Source organism: Equus asinus, chromosome 6, assembly GCF_041296235.1.
Source record: "Equus asinus isolate D_3611 breed Donkey chromosome 6, EquAss-T2T_v2, whole genome shotgun sequence".
NCBI classification, from domain to species: domain Eukaryota; kingdom Metazoa; phylum Chordata; class Mammalia; order Perissodactyla; family Equidae; genus Equus; species Equus asinus.
Window position 1 is genome coordinate 85,760,774 of NC_091795.1, and position 16,741 is coordinate 85,777,514.

Consider the following 16,741-nt stretch of genomic DNA (forward strand, 5'->3'; position numbering starts at 1 on the left):
GCATGATTCTCCCCCGACAAAAGTGGAAAATTCTATTTACTTTAGGAGGAATACTTTGGTGACCCTAGGTGGGGGATGAGGTGGGGAGGCTGCCTTCACTCCAGTCCTGACACACTTTATCCTGCTTGTCAGCAGCCAGCTCTACCATCGGTGGGGACTGGAGATTCCAGCTGGGTGATTCAGCCCCACTCCCTGCTGCCTAGAAGACAGACGGATAGTACAGGGCACCACCAATGGCGTGGGCAGAATCCTTTTCTCCACATCTTGGTAAATTTAGTCGAACCACATCATAGCAGCAAAAACCTGTCTGCCTCCACAGGTGGTGGCCCTTTGGCTGTCATTTTTACAAAGTGACACACATCCTCTCCATTCACCTACTTTTAACTCTGAGATGCCAGAGGGCTGGGTCTGGAGTAGGGCCCAGGTGGCCCCTGGTGGTTACCTGCAGCTACCAGAGGAAATCCAGGAGGCATTCCTTTTATTTGGTAAACAAAGAACACACTGAGGGCAGGGGCCATGGAAGGAAATGTCCCTGGCTAAGGATCACCCCCCTGCCCCGGGGTGCATCCTCGATTCAGGATGCAGGAAGGTGCCTACTTCCTACATCAGTTACAGCACATCTTGGTAGAGGGAGGAGGTCATTGGAAGAAAACAGGAAATGGACATTTTTTTCCTGCCATAAAAACCTCAGGCTAACTCAAGACATTTCTTCCCAAAAATCTGTTCTTCCTAGTCACTGAAAAAGTATCAAAATATTTGCTTTCATCCAAAGATATTAAATATGCTAGAATTTCTTCAAAATAGTATTTAGCTATAGTTTTTCATTAACTTCTTTTCTAAAACTTCTAATACCACAAGTTTTGATACTTTAGTGCCATTTTTTAAATTCTCCATGATGACAGGTATCAGAGCAATTACCATGCAATCATTAAAATCATAGTTAAGAAAAGCAGAGTGAGGCTTCTCTGGCAAAACCCATGAACGTATCAGGACCATCTTTGTCCACTCTGACACTGGAGGGAAGTGCACCACAGCAGCCACTTTGGGATGTTTGTTTGTTTGTTTTAACTTGAAGAGACTTGTATTTTCTGGTATTTACAGCTACTCACATAGCCACAGCATATAAATTCACAGTATAAAAGTATTTTCTTTTCCTTTGGGACAATTTTATAGGATAAAAAGGACTCAGGTGGGACCCTTAAATAAATTAACTGTATCTAAATCTTTCATATTTCTCTCTCTTAAGAGTGTAACCACTGAGAATTAAAATTTGTATAAACTGTCCTGGACCTTAGCATCCACGACAAGAAATGGGGAATGTATGCCTCTGGGGATCCGAAGGAGAACGCCCAGCACAGCCTTCCACAGGAGCTCCCAGGGGGACTGCAGGGTTTTTCAAAGAAGCCCCTAGGGCCCCAGGCAGGTGGAATCCAACTTCCTTCTCCCAACCGTTTACACAAGGCCACAAAGGACTGCCAGGCAGAAACGAACCAAATAAAACAATGAGGGCCGGCACGTTTGACCTCCCTCTTACATGAACAGACAATCCTACAATCAACAAGACTCTTTGGGACAAAACACAACGACTAGGGGATAGGCTTCCACCTCACCTCGCCCCTACCAAGGCCCAGCCCTTCTGAAGGGGCCACAGCAGCCCAGCTGCAAACGCCCCTTCACAGAGAGAGAGGGGAGGAGCAGCCCTTCCTCCCCGTCTACTCACAAAAGCACTTTTGTGTGGCTTCGCTTCCCGTTACTATCACACTGCCAAAACTACAGCAACAACACAATGAACGCGTGTAAAAGCTGACACAGGCTTCATAGCTAAGCGCACGCACATGTGGGCCCACTCTGAGTATGTCATGAGGGAGGCTGCAGCTACCTGGCAGAGAAGCCTGACGCTCTGCAAGAGCCTGCCCCAGGACACCTCCCTGCCTCTTCCAAGCCCTTAGAGCCTCTTCGCCAGCTCCTCAGGAAAACTTCGTGGCAGGTCTCTAGGAAGAGCCATAGCCATCCCCCTGTCCCATTCCCAGCCATTGCACTAGCTTCCTCTGAGTGCCCCCAAGGCACTGCTGCCACCTCGGGCTGCCCGGCTTGGAGCTTCAGAACCTGGCAGATGCTACCTCATCCCCAATTTGACGTCAGCTCAGACTCGCAGTTTAAAGCCTCTCCCCCCGTTTCACCTCCCCTCCAAAAGAAAAAATTTTTTTCCCACTTTCTAGGTCATTCCCAGTTGGAACTGATAAAAAAGAGTGGTGCTGATCTTTGCAGGGAGCTGAGAAGCACCACAATGCATTCTTTCGGACAAATGTTCCTTCTCAAAACTGAGGGGGCACGTGAGATTTTAAAAGTTAGAGAAAAAAGGGAAGGCCTTTATGAGCAGTTCCTTCCCGGAGTAAATGGCCTCGGTGCAACGCAAACCCTCAGAAAGGGCGTTACCGCCCTTCCCTCGGTCCCAGGTGCAACACGGGGAACTCAACCACCCAGCCGGGCCAGGCCTCACACTCCACTCGGCCAGAAACAAAAAGCAGGGAGACAGCACTTAGCAAGTACCTCTTTAGTTCACCCATTCTGGAGCCCCCAAGTCCCTAACCCGTTTCTACCTGATTTAGTGCCTGTTATTGTAACATTAACACAAACACCATCCTCTCCCCAAAAGGGGGCAATGGGTGCAGCGGTGATCTGTTTGCAGAGTACACATGGCTTTGACATTCGGTAGCGGCAGGACGTCTCTTCCCAGGTCTTTCAGATGCTGTCCATGGTAAATGTGTGCGTAAGTGAACGAGTGTTGGTGTGAGTGTGAACGTGTGCTCTCCCTCCTCCGTGAGTGCGTGGGGCCATGGTCCGACGCGCATCCACGCTCGCTGACGACAGGCCTGGCCCACAGCTGCTCTTCAGCAAGGGGTCCTCAGCTGCCCTCTCCCTGGCCCGGCCGGGCCCGTCTGCTACCTGCAGCCACACGCCTCCACCACCATGTCCTCGTACTGCTTGTAGACCACGTTGTTGGCGGCGTCGATGTAGAGGATGCTGATGGGGCTGAGGCGCGCAGGCACGCAGCAAGAGGCAGGCGCCGCGTCGGGCGCCATGGAGTTGAGCAGCGTCTGAATGATGGCGTGGTTGGTGGGCTCGAGATGCGAGCGCAGCGGGAAGTCGCAAACGCCCTCGCAGTGGTACGCCTCGTAGTCCAGCGGCGCGATGATCCAGTCGTCCCAGCCCAGCTCCTTGAAGTCCACATGCAGCGGCTTCCGGCTACAGCGGCTCCGACCCCTGCGCCCGTGGCCCCGGCCCGCGCCCCCGCCGCTGCCCTGCGCCGCCCGCGTCCCAGCCAGCGCTGTCCGCCGCCGCCTGCGACCTCCGATGACCGCCGTCGGCGAGCCGGTGCCGGGTCCCGGATCCGGCGGCGGCTCCGCGGCCAGCGCGGCCCCGAGCGCGCGGGCCTGGGCGCGGATCTCCCGGAACAGGCTCTCCTTCCTCTGTGTGCGGGAGGAGACAACGAGCAAGGCGCGCTCTTCCGCCGCGGCCCCGCCTCCACCCCGCGAGCCGAAGCCCAGTAGCTGCAGTGCCAGCGGGCCCCGCGCCGGCCCGGCCGCTGCGCGCAGCAAGAGGCAGAACATGCGGGTGGCGCGCGGCTCGCGGCGGTGGCGCCGCACGGCGTCCGCCACGTCAAACACCTCCCAGCGCGCACCGTCCAGGGGCTCGGCCGCTCGCGAGTGCAGCAGGAGCGGCGCGCTGGCGGCGCCGGGGCACGTGGACAGCAGCAGCAGCAGCGGCGGGGGAATCGCGCTGCCGGAGCTCGGCTCCGGAGAGTCGCGGCGCAGCACGCGCAGCTCCGCGCCCACCACCTCGTCGGCGTCGGAAAGACTGGACACGTCGAATAGGAAGCTCTGGCCGGTCTCGGCGGCCGATTCGTCTGCAGGAGACGGGCAGAGACAGAGAGAGAAAGAGTGGAGTGAGAGTGGAGCCCGCACTCCGGGCCGCGGCGCATCCTAACTGCGAACAGCGCAGCTACACGGGGACTTATTATTGCCCTGCTGAGCCTCCGGGAGAGCTGCGGAGTCACAGCTCTGCGAAAACGGAAAATTCATGTCCTGCGAAACTCTGCTCCTTCTGCTCCCTCTCCTCCCCAGCCCAGCCTGGCCATTCCAGCCGGCCACAGTCTCCCAGGCAGGCTGGGGCCCTGCGATTCGTCCAGAAGCGGGACGCGTCAGCTGGCCTGCAGAGCCCCTCTTGTGCATCCAGCCTCCCCTCCTCGCTTCGCCAAAGGGGAACTGAGGCCCAGATAGGGGCCTGTCTCCCCAAGTTGTCATGGCCACGAGCGCTGCTGCTCGCCATCGGGAACTCCAGGCTCAGCTTCTCCCAGCGTTTCCGCGACCTCCGATGGACGGGGGGAAAGTGGCGAAGGAGCGCAAGGAACCTTCCGGGAAGGGTTTGGGGTGTCCCGGGACTGCCTCGCTTCAGTGAGGGCAGCGGCCCGTGTGAGGACGCGCCTCCAGGACCCGCCGGTCCCTTCTCAGGCTTATCCTTTCCCTCGTTTATGACTTATCTCCGGCGTGGGGATTTTATTTCTGGTCGTGGGCAGTTTTTCCTTTTTGGGCTCAGAAAAAAAGAACTGAAATTCCACCAAGCAGCAGATAAGGAGCTCCCTTTGAAGAGGGTCATATGGTTTCGTTTTGCCCCAAACTCGGAGAGACTGCGCAGTCTTCCCCCACCACTGGAGATTTGCTCACCCTCCCGCCGACGCCAGGACCTCGATTCCTGAGGTCCCAAGTGTGGGCGCTGCCGGTGGCCTCCGGGGACCTCAGGCAGCTGTACTCCAATTTGTGGCTCGGGATGGAAGGAGATAGAAGAGGCGCTGGGCTAGCGCTCCTCCCCCACTGCTTCCTCCCGAGGGCTTGCTTGGCGGAGCACTTTCTCAGAGCTTCCCCTGCGGCCTTTCCCTCCCTCACGATGCTGTATCCCCCAACCCTCCAGAGGGACGAAGGAGAGGCGGCCTTACTAGCCTTGCCAGCCAAACGGAGCTCCCCAGGAAAGGATTTAGCTCAGGCCGAGGCTATGGCAGGCCTCACACGACCTAAGCGCAGCAGTGCCTCTGCCAGCTGAGGGCCCTGCACACCCCACCTCTCCCACGGCGCGGGAGCCGCAAAGCAGCATTAGGGCTGGGGCCGTCCCTGGCCCCGTACATCAGGACTCGGGCTTCCTACGAGGACCCCAGCATCCTGTCTAGGTGGCACGCCAGGCCCTCAGAGAATGCTTGAAAGTTCCCACCGGACTAGAGGGCCATTTGGGCCCATCTGTGTGTAGACGTTGTGTGTGTGCTGGAGGGGGTGGATACCCGTCGTCAACCTTCTCTCTCAGGAAGGGTCCCGGGCGTAAGCCAGTCAGCGGCTCCCAGACAAGGCCCGACTGGGGCAGCGCTTACTTTCCAACAATTTTCCCCTTTCTTTCCCTCCTGCCTTCCATGTTGCGTCTCTGGCTGGATAGAATTAAGGCCGAAATTACTTGCATTTCCGCCTGAAATTAGTTAAATTTTCCCTATCTGTCTGCTTTAATGACTTCAATAGAGATTAATAAAATCCAGATGACACACAGCAACCACCGCAGCCTCACCCACGTCCTACCTTTGGAGGGCCCAGGGCGGAGTAAGGTGGGGCGCTTGGTCCGAGAGAGGCCTGCGTCCCTGGACGGTCGCTAGCCCTCCTCTCCTGCCCACACAGCCCGAGTCTGCTACCTCTGGCTCTCCCAGGGGCCCAGCACAAGGCACAGGCACCCATAGCTACTAAGTCCACCGGACGCAGCCTGCGGAGAAGGGCCCTCCGCGTACCTCGTGATGCCACCAGCCTCTCCGGGGACGTTTACTTTCGTCTGGTGCCTGCCTCTGTCCTGCATTGCCCTGAGTTTCCCCCAATTTGTGCAGCCCCCACGAGACTAGGAGCTGCAGAGATGGCTGCAACCAAGCAACCGCCGCCACTACCACTGCGCCGTGCCTCTCGGCCGGACCCCCTCCTTGCTTCTCCGGATCTCCAATTCAGCCTGCCTCCTCGAGGGGACCTGCCAGCCGACAGGGCCTGGGCCACTTGAAAGAGGCACCGGGTCAGGCCTCTGGGGCCCGGCCCCGGGAGCTGCCGCGGCTCTCGCCACAGTCCAGGCGCAGCGGGTTCGGGTGCGTGGGCCTTGGCGAAGTTTCTTTCTAACACCTGAGGCTGGGACGTGCGGGGGCCGCGCCCCGAATGGAACGGAGCAGGGGCACGGCTCCGGCTGTGGCCTCAGCCCGGGACCGGACAGGATTGGACGGGCGCAGCAGAGACGTGAGTACCTTGGGTCGCCTGGTCTGCGAAGCCGGTGATTGTGTCCGCGCGGCCGTGGCGGCCAGAGCCCGAGGTGGAGGCGGCAGCTGCCCCGGCCGGAGCCCTCCCGGCCAGGCTCCGGTAAAGCGACATCATGAACTGGTGCGGCACCACGGAGCCGTTCCTGAAGCCGGAGCTGGCAGCGCGCCGCGCAGCGCGGGCCCCGGGGGCCGCGGCGGCCGGGCCAGTGGAGGCACCCGCAGCTGCGGCGAGGGTCCGCCCGCCGCCACCGCCGCCGCCCCCGGGACTCCCGGCCGGCCCTGCCCCCGCCGCTCGCAGCACAGCGGCCGCTTCGAGTCCGTCGCGAGGGCGGCAGGCGCTCAGCAGCCAGAGGCACAGCGCGGCGGCCGCGCTCAGGTCCATGGGCTCCGTGGGCCAGGCGGGCGGGCGGCGCGGGCTCCGTGGCTCCGGGAAGTCCCCCGGCGCCTTTTGAACATAATGTTTAATAATGGGGGAAGTGTGCGCAGCAAGCCGCGGCCCCCCCTCCTCTCCCACCCCACCCCTGCCCAACGCCTGGAGCAGCGCCCCCTGCTGAACATTCTAGTGGCAGCGCTGCGCCCCCCACTCCGGCCTAACGCAGAGTCCAGGGCAGGAGGCTTCTCCCCCCACCGTAGCGCTTCGCCCCCACTCTCACGAGAGAGTGATAACGGCCAGAGGCTCCCGCCGCGACCCAGGGCCCCGCCTCCCTTCCCCGCTGCAATGCGACCCCCGTCTTCCCACGCTGCGCCCGAGCCAAACGCGCCCGAGCCAAATGCGCCCTCCGGAGTTACAGGCTCCTGGGCATCATGCGTATCCACCCAGCTTCATCCCCACTCCCCTGTGGAGAAGCACCCGCCCCCTCCTCGCTCCTACTCCGCGAACGCCCCGGACGCCAGAGGTGGGGCCTTGGAAGGGCTCGGCCCCGCCTGTTCGTCCGCGACCCGGTGGCCAAGGCGCGCAGAAAGGCCACAAGGGCGCACAGAGGCCACAGGGGCGAGCAGGGTTGCCACAAAGGCGCGTTTTTGATCTTTGGTTCGGCGATTCCCCACCCTGCCACAGACCCCCAAAGATGGGAGCGGGCGGCCGGAGCAGGGGAAGGGACCCATAGGGAAGAGAGTGCGAGCGGCTGAAAGGGCAGGCCAGAAAGACACATGGACGTGGACCGACAATCGGAAAGCAAAGGTCTAGGCGCGGAACGCGCCTTAAGCTGGAGCCAAGATCTCAAAGGAGCGCAGGAATTACGAAGGCCTCGGGAAGATGAGGGGGCCTCCCGCGCGGGAGTGGCCCTCCGAGTTCATCAGTGCATCGAAAGTGATGACTTTCCGCCCGCCTGCTAGAGAGGCCAGCTAACTGAAACGGGCTACTGGGTATGTCGGGGCACGGCCAGAAGCCAGGAGGGAAGGCAGCGAAGAGCCCCGGGGTAGCGCCTCCGTACTTCCTTCCCGGCCGCGGCTCTCTCAGGGGCAGGGGCTGGGTGGAGAGGACGCCTGGCGGCGGCAGCGCCTCAGACCGCACTTGCGCGGGTGGCAGGGCACTTGGGTCCGCAGCCTGCAGGGGCAGGTCTCGGAGGCCACCTCTCAGGGAGACGCTCAGAGGAGGGAGGTCGTCGGCGGGTTTTGGCTCACTCCACCGAGTGCGGGAACGACGCCGAAGACAGTGGATGGACGAGCCGGTGTTAGGCAGACGGAAGGCCTGAGCTGAAATGATCCCTGAAGCAGAGCAGGCGCGTCCTTTTCCTTTAAAATTACATTTAATACCGAACTCGAAATCTAAACGGGCGATGTGTCATGGTCACTTGGAGTGTGTGGTAGGGGTTAACGCAATGCCACAGGACGCAAAGCCCAGTGAGTCCCGACTTTCTCCCCCTTGCGCCGCGCTGTGACCCATGGAAGGGGCCCAGCCGAAGGAGCTCCTGGGCCGACAGCGGCCCAGGCACCCGAGTTCCCCTGCACCAGCTGCTTCGTCCCAAGCGAGCTCCTCTGTTGTCGCCATCCCGGCCACCGCGGATACGCGGCGCCTGCTCAGCTTGGGACTTTGGGCCACTCACCACTTGAGGACGTATGGGGGAGCGGGAGAGGGACGGGAGGAGTGTCACTCCTCGAGGACCCCAGGCGGATCAGGAGGCGGAGAAGAAAGGCCGGAGAGTAGCGTGAGGTCTGAGCAGGAAGGGTGATGTGGTGCTGGGATGACCCAGGGCTGCATCAAGCCACCCTGCCTTTGGGACCGAGAATACAGAGCCGGCGACAAGGCTGTGACCACAGGTCTTCCTCTCTGGGTGGTGGTGGTACAGTGCTGCCCTGCAGGAACCGCACAGGCTGTCTGGCAGAGATGCCACCTAGAGCCTCAGGCTCTCCCCGCCCAGCCGCCGTCTCTCCACTGAAGCTGGTGCTGGGGCCCTGCTGTCTTTCTTGGCTCCTTTCCCCCTGCAGACACGCATAAGTCCCTTGCATCCTCTCCCTTCAGTTTCTCCGACTGTGTTAAAGGAGAGAATGGGAGAGTCCTGGCACAGGCTTGACACAGTGGGTGCCAAATAAATGTTTGTTGATTCCATGATACCCCTGCCCTGAGGCCACCTTCCGGTTTAGGAATTAGGGATGGTTTGGAATCCCTGTGCCCTTGCTGTCCCTGTGAAAGCAAGCCACTTAGCTTCTTTGAGACTGAAATTCTTCATCTGTAAAATGGGAGGATTCTCACCTCAGGAAGTTTGTGTGTGGCCAGGATAACAGGCCACAGAGGAGGCTCAGTGCCTCCCCCCAAAATCCCAGTCTGTTCTGGTCCCAAAGATGATGATGTCCAGGAAGGAAGCAGCTTATAGGCACTGGAAGGCTCTGGGGGAGACTGCCTGCGGGCAGGCTGGTGTCACTGGAGCCCCTGCCCACTGGTATGTGTACTCCCACCAGGACTTAACTGCTCTCACCTGTGTTTCTTGGTCTGTAAAGTGAGGCAGTCATTCACTTGTTCATTTATCCATCCCTCCATTCGTTTCTTCTTTCCAGTGAATACTTTCTGCCAGTAGCCTCCCATGTGTTGTGGATTCAGCAATGCAGCAGACAAATGCATGGAGCTTACGTGAGGGCAGAATGGACAGTAAACACATAAATGCACATGAATATACGGTGCTCTGTCAGGTGGTTCGGAGCAGAGCGACGGGAAGCCAGGGCTGGAGGCTTTTTAGTCCGCAGAGGAAACTGTGGAGCCAAGCCTGGAGAGGGGGGAGGCCCAGGAGTGCCTGGGCCATGTTGAGTGCCTCTCCTTCCCCTTAAACCATGATAGTAACCACTTGTTCTCCTCTGAGTGCTGGGCCTCAGGCCAACTGCTTAACGTACCTCTTGTCGTATCCTCTCACTGCTGCTGCATCCTGGGAGGTAGATGTTATTATTTCCATTTTATAGACAAAGAAAGTTGAGTCACAGAGAAATTCAGCACCTTGCCAAGGGTCACCTAGTGAGTGACAGAGCCTGGAGTCACCAACTGTCTTTGCCCAACCCTTGGCTACCCAAAGGGGAGGTGGGAGTGTGAGGGGCTTGGTCTGCAACACCCTCCCCCACCTCGGTGGAAAAGCAGAATATTCCTGCCATTTCTCTCTAGCTCTCGGGAAAATTCTTGGTAGAGAAAGGAACTCTCAGGTCCAGGTGAAGACCATGAAAGAATCATCCAGGACTCCTTCCTGCTGCTGCCGTCAGCTGGAGCTCAGGACACCTGCCATTGAACACAGTCGGTCATCACCAGCGGCGGGGCCTGCCCATGGCTCGAGAAGCCACAGATGCTCAGAGCAGGATGGGCTAGCAAGAGCATGTGGTCCAACTGCTTAGTTTATGTGATGTGACCTGGTGGCCTAGCCAGTCAGGCCCATAGGCAGGACCTGGCTTGACCCAGGATTCTGGATACCCCACCCAGGGCTTCCCCAAGGCCCATAAAGGAACATCAGTCCTGAGTGAAGATGGTGCCCTTGTGAGAGAGAAAACTTGAGACCGGGAGCTCCCACCCCTCCATCTCTGAGACTCTGTGAAGCTGAGGCCTGCTGATGAACAGGTGGCCCTTGTGGGGCCCACAACACCAGGTCATCCAAGGCTCGCTTGGGGCTTCCTCTTGGGGTATGTGAGGAGCCTTTAGTAGGTGGGCCAGGCAGAACGGAGCTGGTGCTCCTTGCCTGGAGACCTGGAAGTTGTGCTCAATGTGCTGCTAAGTGCATTTTGAAGGGAAATTCCTCTGTTCTCTGTGTTGCCCCAGCAGTCACTGGGAGGCTGGTGATGAGAAACAGAGGCAGGCATGGGAAGTTCAGAGAACGCAGGGAGAAAACTAAGGACTGAAAGTTCTAACTTATTCTTCATCAGTCTGATGACCTCCCCGCCCCCCACCCTCTACATCCAGAACTCCAGGCTCCAGCTGTCATTTTCTCAGAGAGACAGGTGAGATTGGCTCCAATAGGAGGAGGAAGGTACAAGCAGCCTGGCTGGGGGTGGGTGTTTCTTGACTTGGGTAGGGAGGGGTGGTTCCCACATTCTCACCCCCAAATCCTTCTCTTGGAGAGCACTGTGCTGCTCATGCATCCCTTGCAGCTGTTTGCTTTCTCTGAGCACCAGGCCTCTGATTCAGGTCATAGAACCCCAGGATCTGAAAGAACCTATTGGGTTATTTAGGCCAGCTTTCCATGTTATGCCTGAGCCATAACAAATTTCTGTTAAGGCTGTGCTTGCCTGCCTGCAGAGATGGGGAGCTCCCTATCCCAGGCAGCCTTCTGATAGCTCTGAATGTGAAGAAGTTCTTCCTGCCGTGCCTGTGAGAGCCACAACAGCTCTCAAAGCACCTTTGCTGTGGGAGTTTACATGTCACCTGGGAACATGAGCCTGGCACACTGGGTTGATGCCACTTGGGAAGCGAATCTTGGGTTCTGCCAGCTAGAGCCTCCTTGAATGACTTTCAGGCACTGGAACTTGGCCCAGTCCCAGCTGCAGCCTGATCAGCCTCCAGCAAGCATCTCCTGCCACACCCAGACACCAGGCCCCCATGTCTGATGACAAGAGCATGAGGAGGTCCCTTAGAGGTGGACTGCCTGCTTTGTCCACGTAAAGAAGCCAAGGCCCTAAGGAGGGAAAGTGATCAGGACCTGTTATTTGGCACCATACCTATCTGGGATAGCAGGTCCCCTCTGTGACCGCATGCGTTTGCTCTCCACGCAGCTCAGAAGGTCTCATCTCGGCTCTGCCCTGGGCACCCTGTAGGTGAGGTGTGATGAGGGCTCAGCCTCCACTGCTCACTGTCGGGGGTTCTGGGTCCCTGCAGCCATGTGCTATTTTGGAAGATAAAACAGATGCCCCCCCAGCTATGATTGGTTGATGGTCCTGAGAGTCACGAGACTGGAATTCAAATCCTGCCTCTAACCTTGGGCTGCAAGTCCCTGGGCCCTCCTGGCTTTAGATCCCCAAATACACGGTGAGACTGACAATCAAATGTCCACTGAGGGTCCACCTGTGATAGGCGGAGAGCATGCGAGGATGGGACCCACTCCCAGGGACCCAGCCAGGAAACTTGTCAGTCCGGACCCACCAATGGCCCTTGGCCTTTGTGACTCAGAGCTGGAGAGGGGGTTAGAGGTGAGGAGTCAGGGTCCTGGGTTAGCCTGGGCCTCTGCCCTGAGGATGGTCTCCCTGGGAGGGTGGGAGAGGGAAGATAGTGATGACAGCCGCGGAAGTAGCCGCCTACTGGCCGTCACTATATTTGGTGGTGCTGGTCTCCACTGAGCTGGAGATGTGCTGCAAACGTCTCCCCCAGAAAGACCTGGGATGGGGCTCCCTGGGCGGCGGCGTGGGAAGATTCCAGCAGCGCTCCAGCTCAGCCCCAGGTCCGATGTCCAGGGCTGGGCTTCCTCGGGCTCTGAGGAATTTCCCGTGCACAAGCCAGGCGGCCTCGCCCCAGGTTACCCAGGACAACTGTTCTGGCATCCACACCGGAGTCGGCTGCAGCCCGGCCAGGGGCCACTGGCTTGGCCTGCCCCTGGGCCCTGGGCTGCTGCGTGGGGGAAGGGAGAGGACAGAGAAGAAGGGAGGCAGGTGGCTTCTTTCCCAGAAGTTCCACAGGGTTCTTCTCAGAATCCTTCAGTTCAGGACAAATGGCGGAGGGCTGGCAGACACTGCCATCTGCTGGTTACTGGTTGTAACAATATCACAATGTGGCTGAACTCCCGCCTGCCTGCTGGGATTTACAAAGACCACCCAGCCTGGGAGAAGACTCAGGAACCCCTGCACCAGGACCTCTGCTGTTGAACCAGCTTACCTGGAGCCGTGAGGTATCCTGGGAGATGAGGGGCCAAGGACCACACACCTCCACTGAGGTCAAGAAAGAGACGACAGTATGAGGTCGTGGTAAAGACCTGGCTTCCAGACCACCTTTGTGGCACACTCGCTTTGTGACCTTGATTAGGTTAATTCACCTTCCATCCTCCATCTCCTCATCTTTAAATGGGGACAGGGATTCCTGCCTGTCACGGGGTGCCAAAGAGACTTTAAAGTAGGTAAAGTCCTTACCATGGCGCCTGGCTCAATGAATCATGGCTCTTATTGTTTTCTGGGTAAATCCCACGTTAACCAGTTGGAAGGCTAGTTTATCCAACCTGTCCATCCAGTTTCCTCTGTATGGCTGCTGCCTTTGAGGCATTTCCCCTCTGTCGACGTGTCCATCATGAATATCAGTAGTATCAATGTTCTGGAGTTGGGTCTCCCCGTTAGATTATGTTGGAGACATTTGTGGACACGTGATATTTTTTAAAAACTTCCTTTTGGAATAAAAACAGGTGACTCTTATAATGTGCAATGATGTGGAATGCCTAGTCCTCCAGTCTTGGTCAGATAGAAGCCCAGTGTTTCTGTTCTGGATACACGATGAATAGGGACCAAATTGTCTTCCTCTGAGAAGTTAAGGGCTGACAGGTAAGGAGGAACGAGAAGATGTGTCCCCCAGTCCAGGATGTGTGACCTTGCAGCTGCCTCTGAGGATGGGAACGTTGAGACCAAAAGGTCCCATGGTTCCCACAGCAGAGTGTCGAACAGAAATATCATGGGGCTGACCCAACGACCTGGTGTCATCAGGTTGGGTGGCTGCCTCAGGTCCTCTGGCCCACGTGGCAAAGGCATCCATGAGATTTGTCTAAAGGAGGCAGTCTCTGAGGCTGCCCTGCAAAGGAAGAGGGCACCTACAAAACTTGGAACTTGGCCCTGGGCATGGCGACCCCCAAGGGCTCCTCACTTTCCTAGGCAGCTGATCTGCCTCCAATAAGACGGTAATTTAGGGCAGTGCCCCAGCTGGGTTCTGTCCTCCCAGGCTTCCTTTCTGGCTCGAGTAAAGAGTTGAAGGACTCTGATCAAAATGCTGATCCTGATTGCTGGGGACACAAATCTGAAAGAATTAGTAGAGCCGTTGGGTGACAGAATCAGAATCCCAAAAGCCAGCAGAAAATCACTGCAAATGAAGAGAACAGTGAGATGCCATTTTCTTTACCTCTTATGTTAGTCAAACTGAAGAAGAGAAGATGCATTATTGGTGAGAGGATGGATAAATGGGCATTCTGTACACCCTTGGCAGGACTGTAAGTTCATAAAGATTTTCCCAGAGCAGTGAGACAGCATCAACATTGTAAAGAAGGAAATCCTTTGACTCAGCATTCTCACATGCTTGTAGAAATGTAATTTGTTATAGGTATACTCGCACAAGTGAAGATAAATATACAAGGATTTTAAAAATTGAGGTGGTAGTGACAACTGGAAATGACCAAAATGGCATTTAATAGGTTAATGACAAAATGAATTATGATACATCTTCACATGGATTGCTCTTCCCCTAGGATGAGATTGAATCAGATTTTGCTGCATGGCATAGAGAGATGCCAGAAATATATGATGCTGAGAGACACGGTGGGTGGAGCAGAGGGAGGGGAAGGGACAGGCTCAGCCATCCACACCAAAGGTCCTAGGCAAGTGTGTGTCTGTCACGTCCTTCCACCCATGCTCTGTATCCCAGCCTCTTATCTCCTCACGGAGCCCTCTCTCTTCTTTCTGGTCTGTCTAAAAACACACTCACATTTTTACATCGTAAAACAACAAATCCACCTTGAATAATTTCATTATCAGATATCAATATATCAATTATCGTTATTAATATATCATTATCAGATATCAATATAAATGAATTCAAAGAAGAATTGACAGATTAAGATAATAGAATAGAGAGCCCAGAAGCAAATACAATGTTTGTAAATATTTGGAACATAATAATGGTAACAATTCCAATGTAGGAAAGGATGAATTGGTCAATAAAGCTGACCAATGGTACTGGATACTTGACTAAGTATTTGAGCCAAAAAAATGACCCTTATGACATAAACCAAAATTAATATCTAGTGAATCAAAGAAACGATTGTAGAAAATATATTTGGAGGAAATATGTAAATATTTATGCAGTCTGGGGTAAGGAATACTTTTCTAAGTTTAATTCCATTGTAAAAACCACCAAGTGAGGGGCTGGCCCCGTGGCCGAGTGGTTAAGTTCACGCGCTCCGCTGCAGGCGGCCCAGTGTTTCATTGGTTCGAATCCTGGGCGCGGACATGGCACTGCTCATCAAACCACGCTGAGGCAGCATCCCACATGCTGCAACAAGAAGGACCCACAACGAAGAATGTACAACTATGTACCAGGGGGCTTTGGGGAGAAAAAGAAAAAAAAATAAAATCTTTTAAAAAAAAAAAAAAACACCAAGAGAAATGTCCACGGCTGGAACTACATAAAAATCTTAAAACATGCATGTAAAAAATTCTAAAAACAGAATTGGCCTTAACCAAATGGTCTAGCTTAACATTGCCAATCATGGGAGACATTGGCATTACATGCCCTCTGGTGCGATCACCAATGTACCACTCCTGCCAAATATTAACCTGCATCGAACCATGAGAAATAATTAGACAAACCCCAACCAAGGAGGAGCCCGCACAATTGGCATGGACCCCTCAGAGATGTCAATGTCAAGGAAGATGAGAAAGACTTGGAACCTTTAGAATAAAGGGGACTAAAGTGACACGGCAATTAAATACAATGTGTGACCCTCAATTCATGATTGGGGTGGAGGGTGGGGTTGGGGAGGGGAAAGCAGTTGTAAGTGAATGACATTATTCGGAGAACTGGGCAATTTGAGATATGATTGTGTGTTAGGTAATAGGATTGTGTCTATGTCAAATTTCCTGAGTATAATCGTTGCACCGTGGTTATGAAGGAGAAAGCTCCAGTTCTAGGAAGTATGTGCCGAAGCACTGGGAGTGAAGTGTCATGATGCCTACAACTAACCCTTAAAGGTTTCATGAAAATCAGAGAGAGAGAGAGAAAAGGATAGAGCCAACATGATGTGTTGGGGTTCGGCGGCCACTCCCCTCTCCAGGCCCAGAGGGTGTACTCCCCCGGTTTGGGGAGTGCCGGCAGTTCTCTGTGCAGTCCTCCCTGGGACTTGCCTTGGCTGAAGAGAGCTGCCTCATGCCAGGTCAGGCCCCTCCTGGATGGTCGATGTCGGGGTATAAAGGCCCGCCTCCTTGTCCCATCTCACGGTGACTTGGGGGTTCATCCCAGTGCCCCCTGCGATGGGCTGGGGCCTCTGCTGTGATTGCATCCCACTCAGCTCCCCCTGCCTTTTCCTGCTTCTTTCCCTACCCCCAGGTGATCTTCCCACCAGGCCAGCTAGTCCATCTCAGCTGGACCCCAATCTGTGAGTCTAGGTGAAGGGTGTCCAGATGTGGTATGAACCCTTCCACCTCTCTGTGAGTTTGAAACTTTTTCAAAATAAAGACTTGGCGGAAAAATAAGGAAAAACCAGATAATATTTATCACAAAGGTTTAGTATCCTTAATATATAAAACATTCTTACAAATCAACAACAAAAAGACAGATGGCCCAGGTTTTTAAATGTGCAAAGGCAACAAACAGGAGAGTCACAAAGAAACATTGTAAGACTAACAAACAGGTGAAAACATGTTTAACCTTGCTAATAATCAAATAAATGTACTTCTAAAACAAATATTATTTTTTACTTGACAAATTGGAGAGGATTTAAGGAAATGAATCCAGGGGTGGCGAGGGTTTGGGAGGGCCCACTCGATTCAGCCTTCCTGGGGACAGTTTGGTGGTAGATATGAAACCCATTTAAAGTGTATCCCTGTGCACCCAAGTTCTCCAACCTGCAGTCACCCTGTCCTTTAGTATCCAAACAAAAGGGCTGGATTTGCTCTGCCCCAGCCAGTGGGAATCCTGAGAATTCCACAATCACCTTTCAAACCAAGCTCTCTCCTATTCCTGCTGACTTGCCACTTTCTGAGACTGTGGTGCTCTGTGGACTCTGCACCCCATTTTCTTCTCTTATTTCTAAGACCACTTCTCCAAGACTATCG

General features: G+C 55.3%; 1 protein-coding gene across 1 annotated transcript; it reads right to left on the minus strand.

Annotated features, from left to right (window-relative positions):
- Positions 1–2,539: 2,539 nt before the first annotated feature.
- On the minus strand, positions 2,540–16,289 carry GDF7 (growth differentiation factor 7). Its single transcript, XM_044772001.2, has 2 exons — positions 6,311–16,289; positions 2,540–3,907 (listed from the first exon to the last, which is right to left on the minus strand). The coding sequence occupies exons 1-2, from the start codon at positions 6,702–6,704 to the stop codon at positions 2,943–2,945; spliced, it is 1,359 nt and encodes a 452-aa protein (XP_044627936.1). The 5' UTR covers positions 6,705–16,289; the 3' UTR covers positions 2,540–2,942.
- Between the last annotated feature and the right edge of the window lie 452 nt (positions 16,290–16,741).

Excerpts from the sequence above, each read along its gene's own strand:
- GDF7 (XM_044772001.2), bottom strand. The coding sequence starts at position 6,704 with ATGGACCTGAGCGCGGCCGCCGCGCTGTGCCTCTGGCTGCTGAGCGCC. Across the intron at positions 3,908-6,310 it reads CGCAGACCAGGCGACCCAAG|ACGAATCGGCCGCCGAGACC; the intron begins GTACTCACGTCT and ends CGTCTCCTGCAG.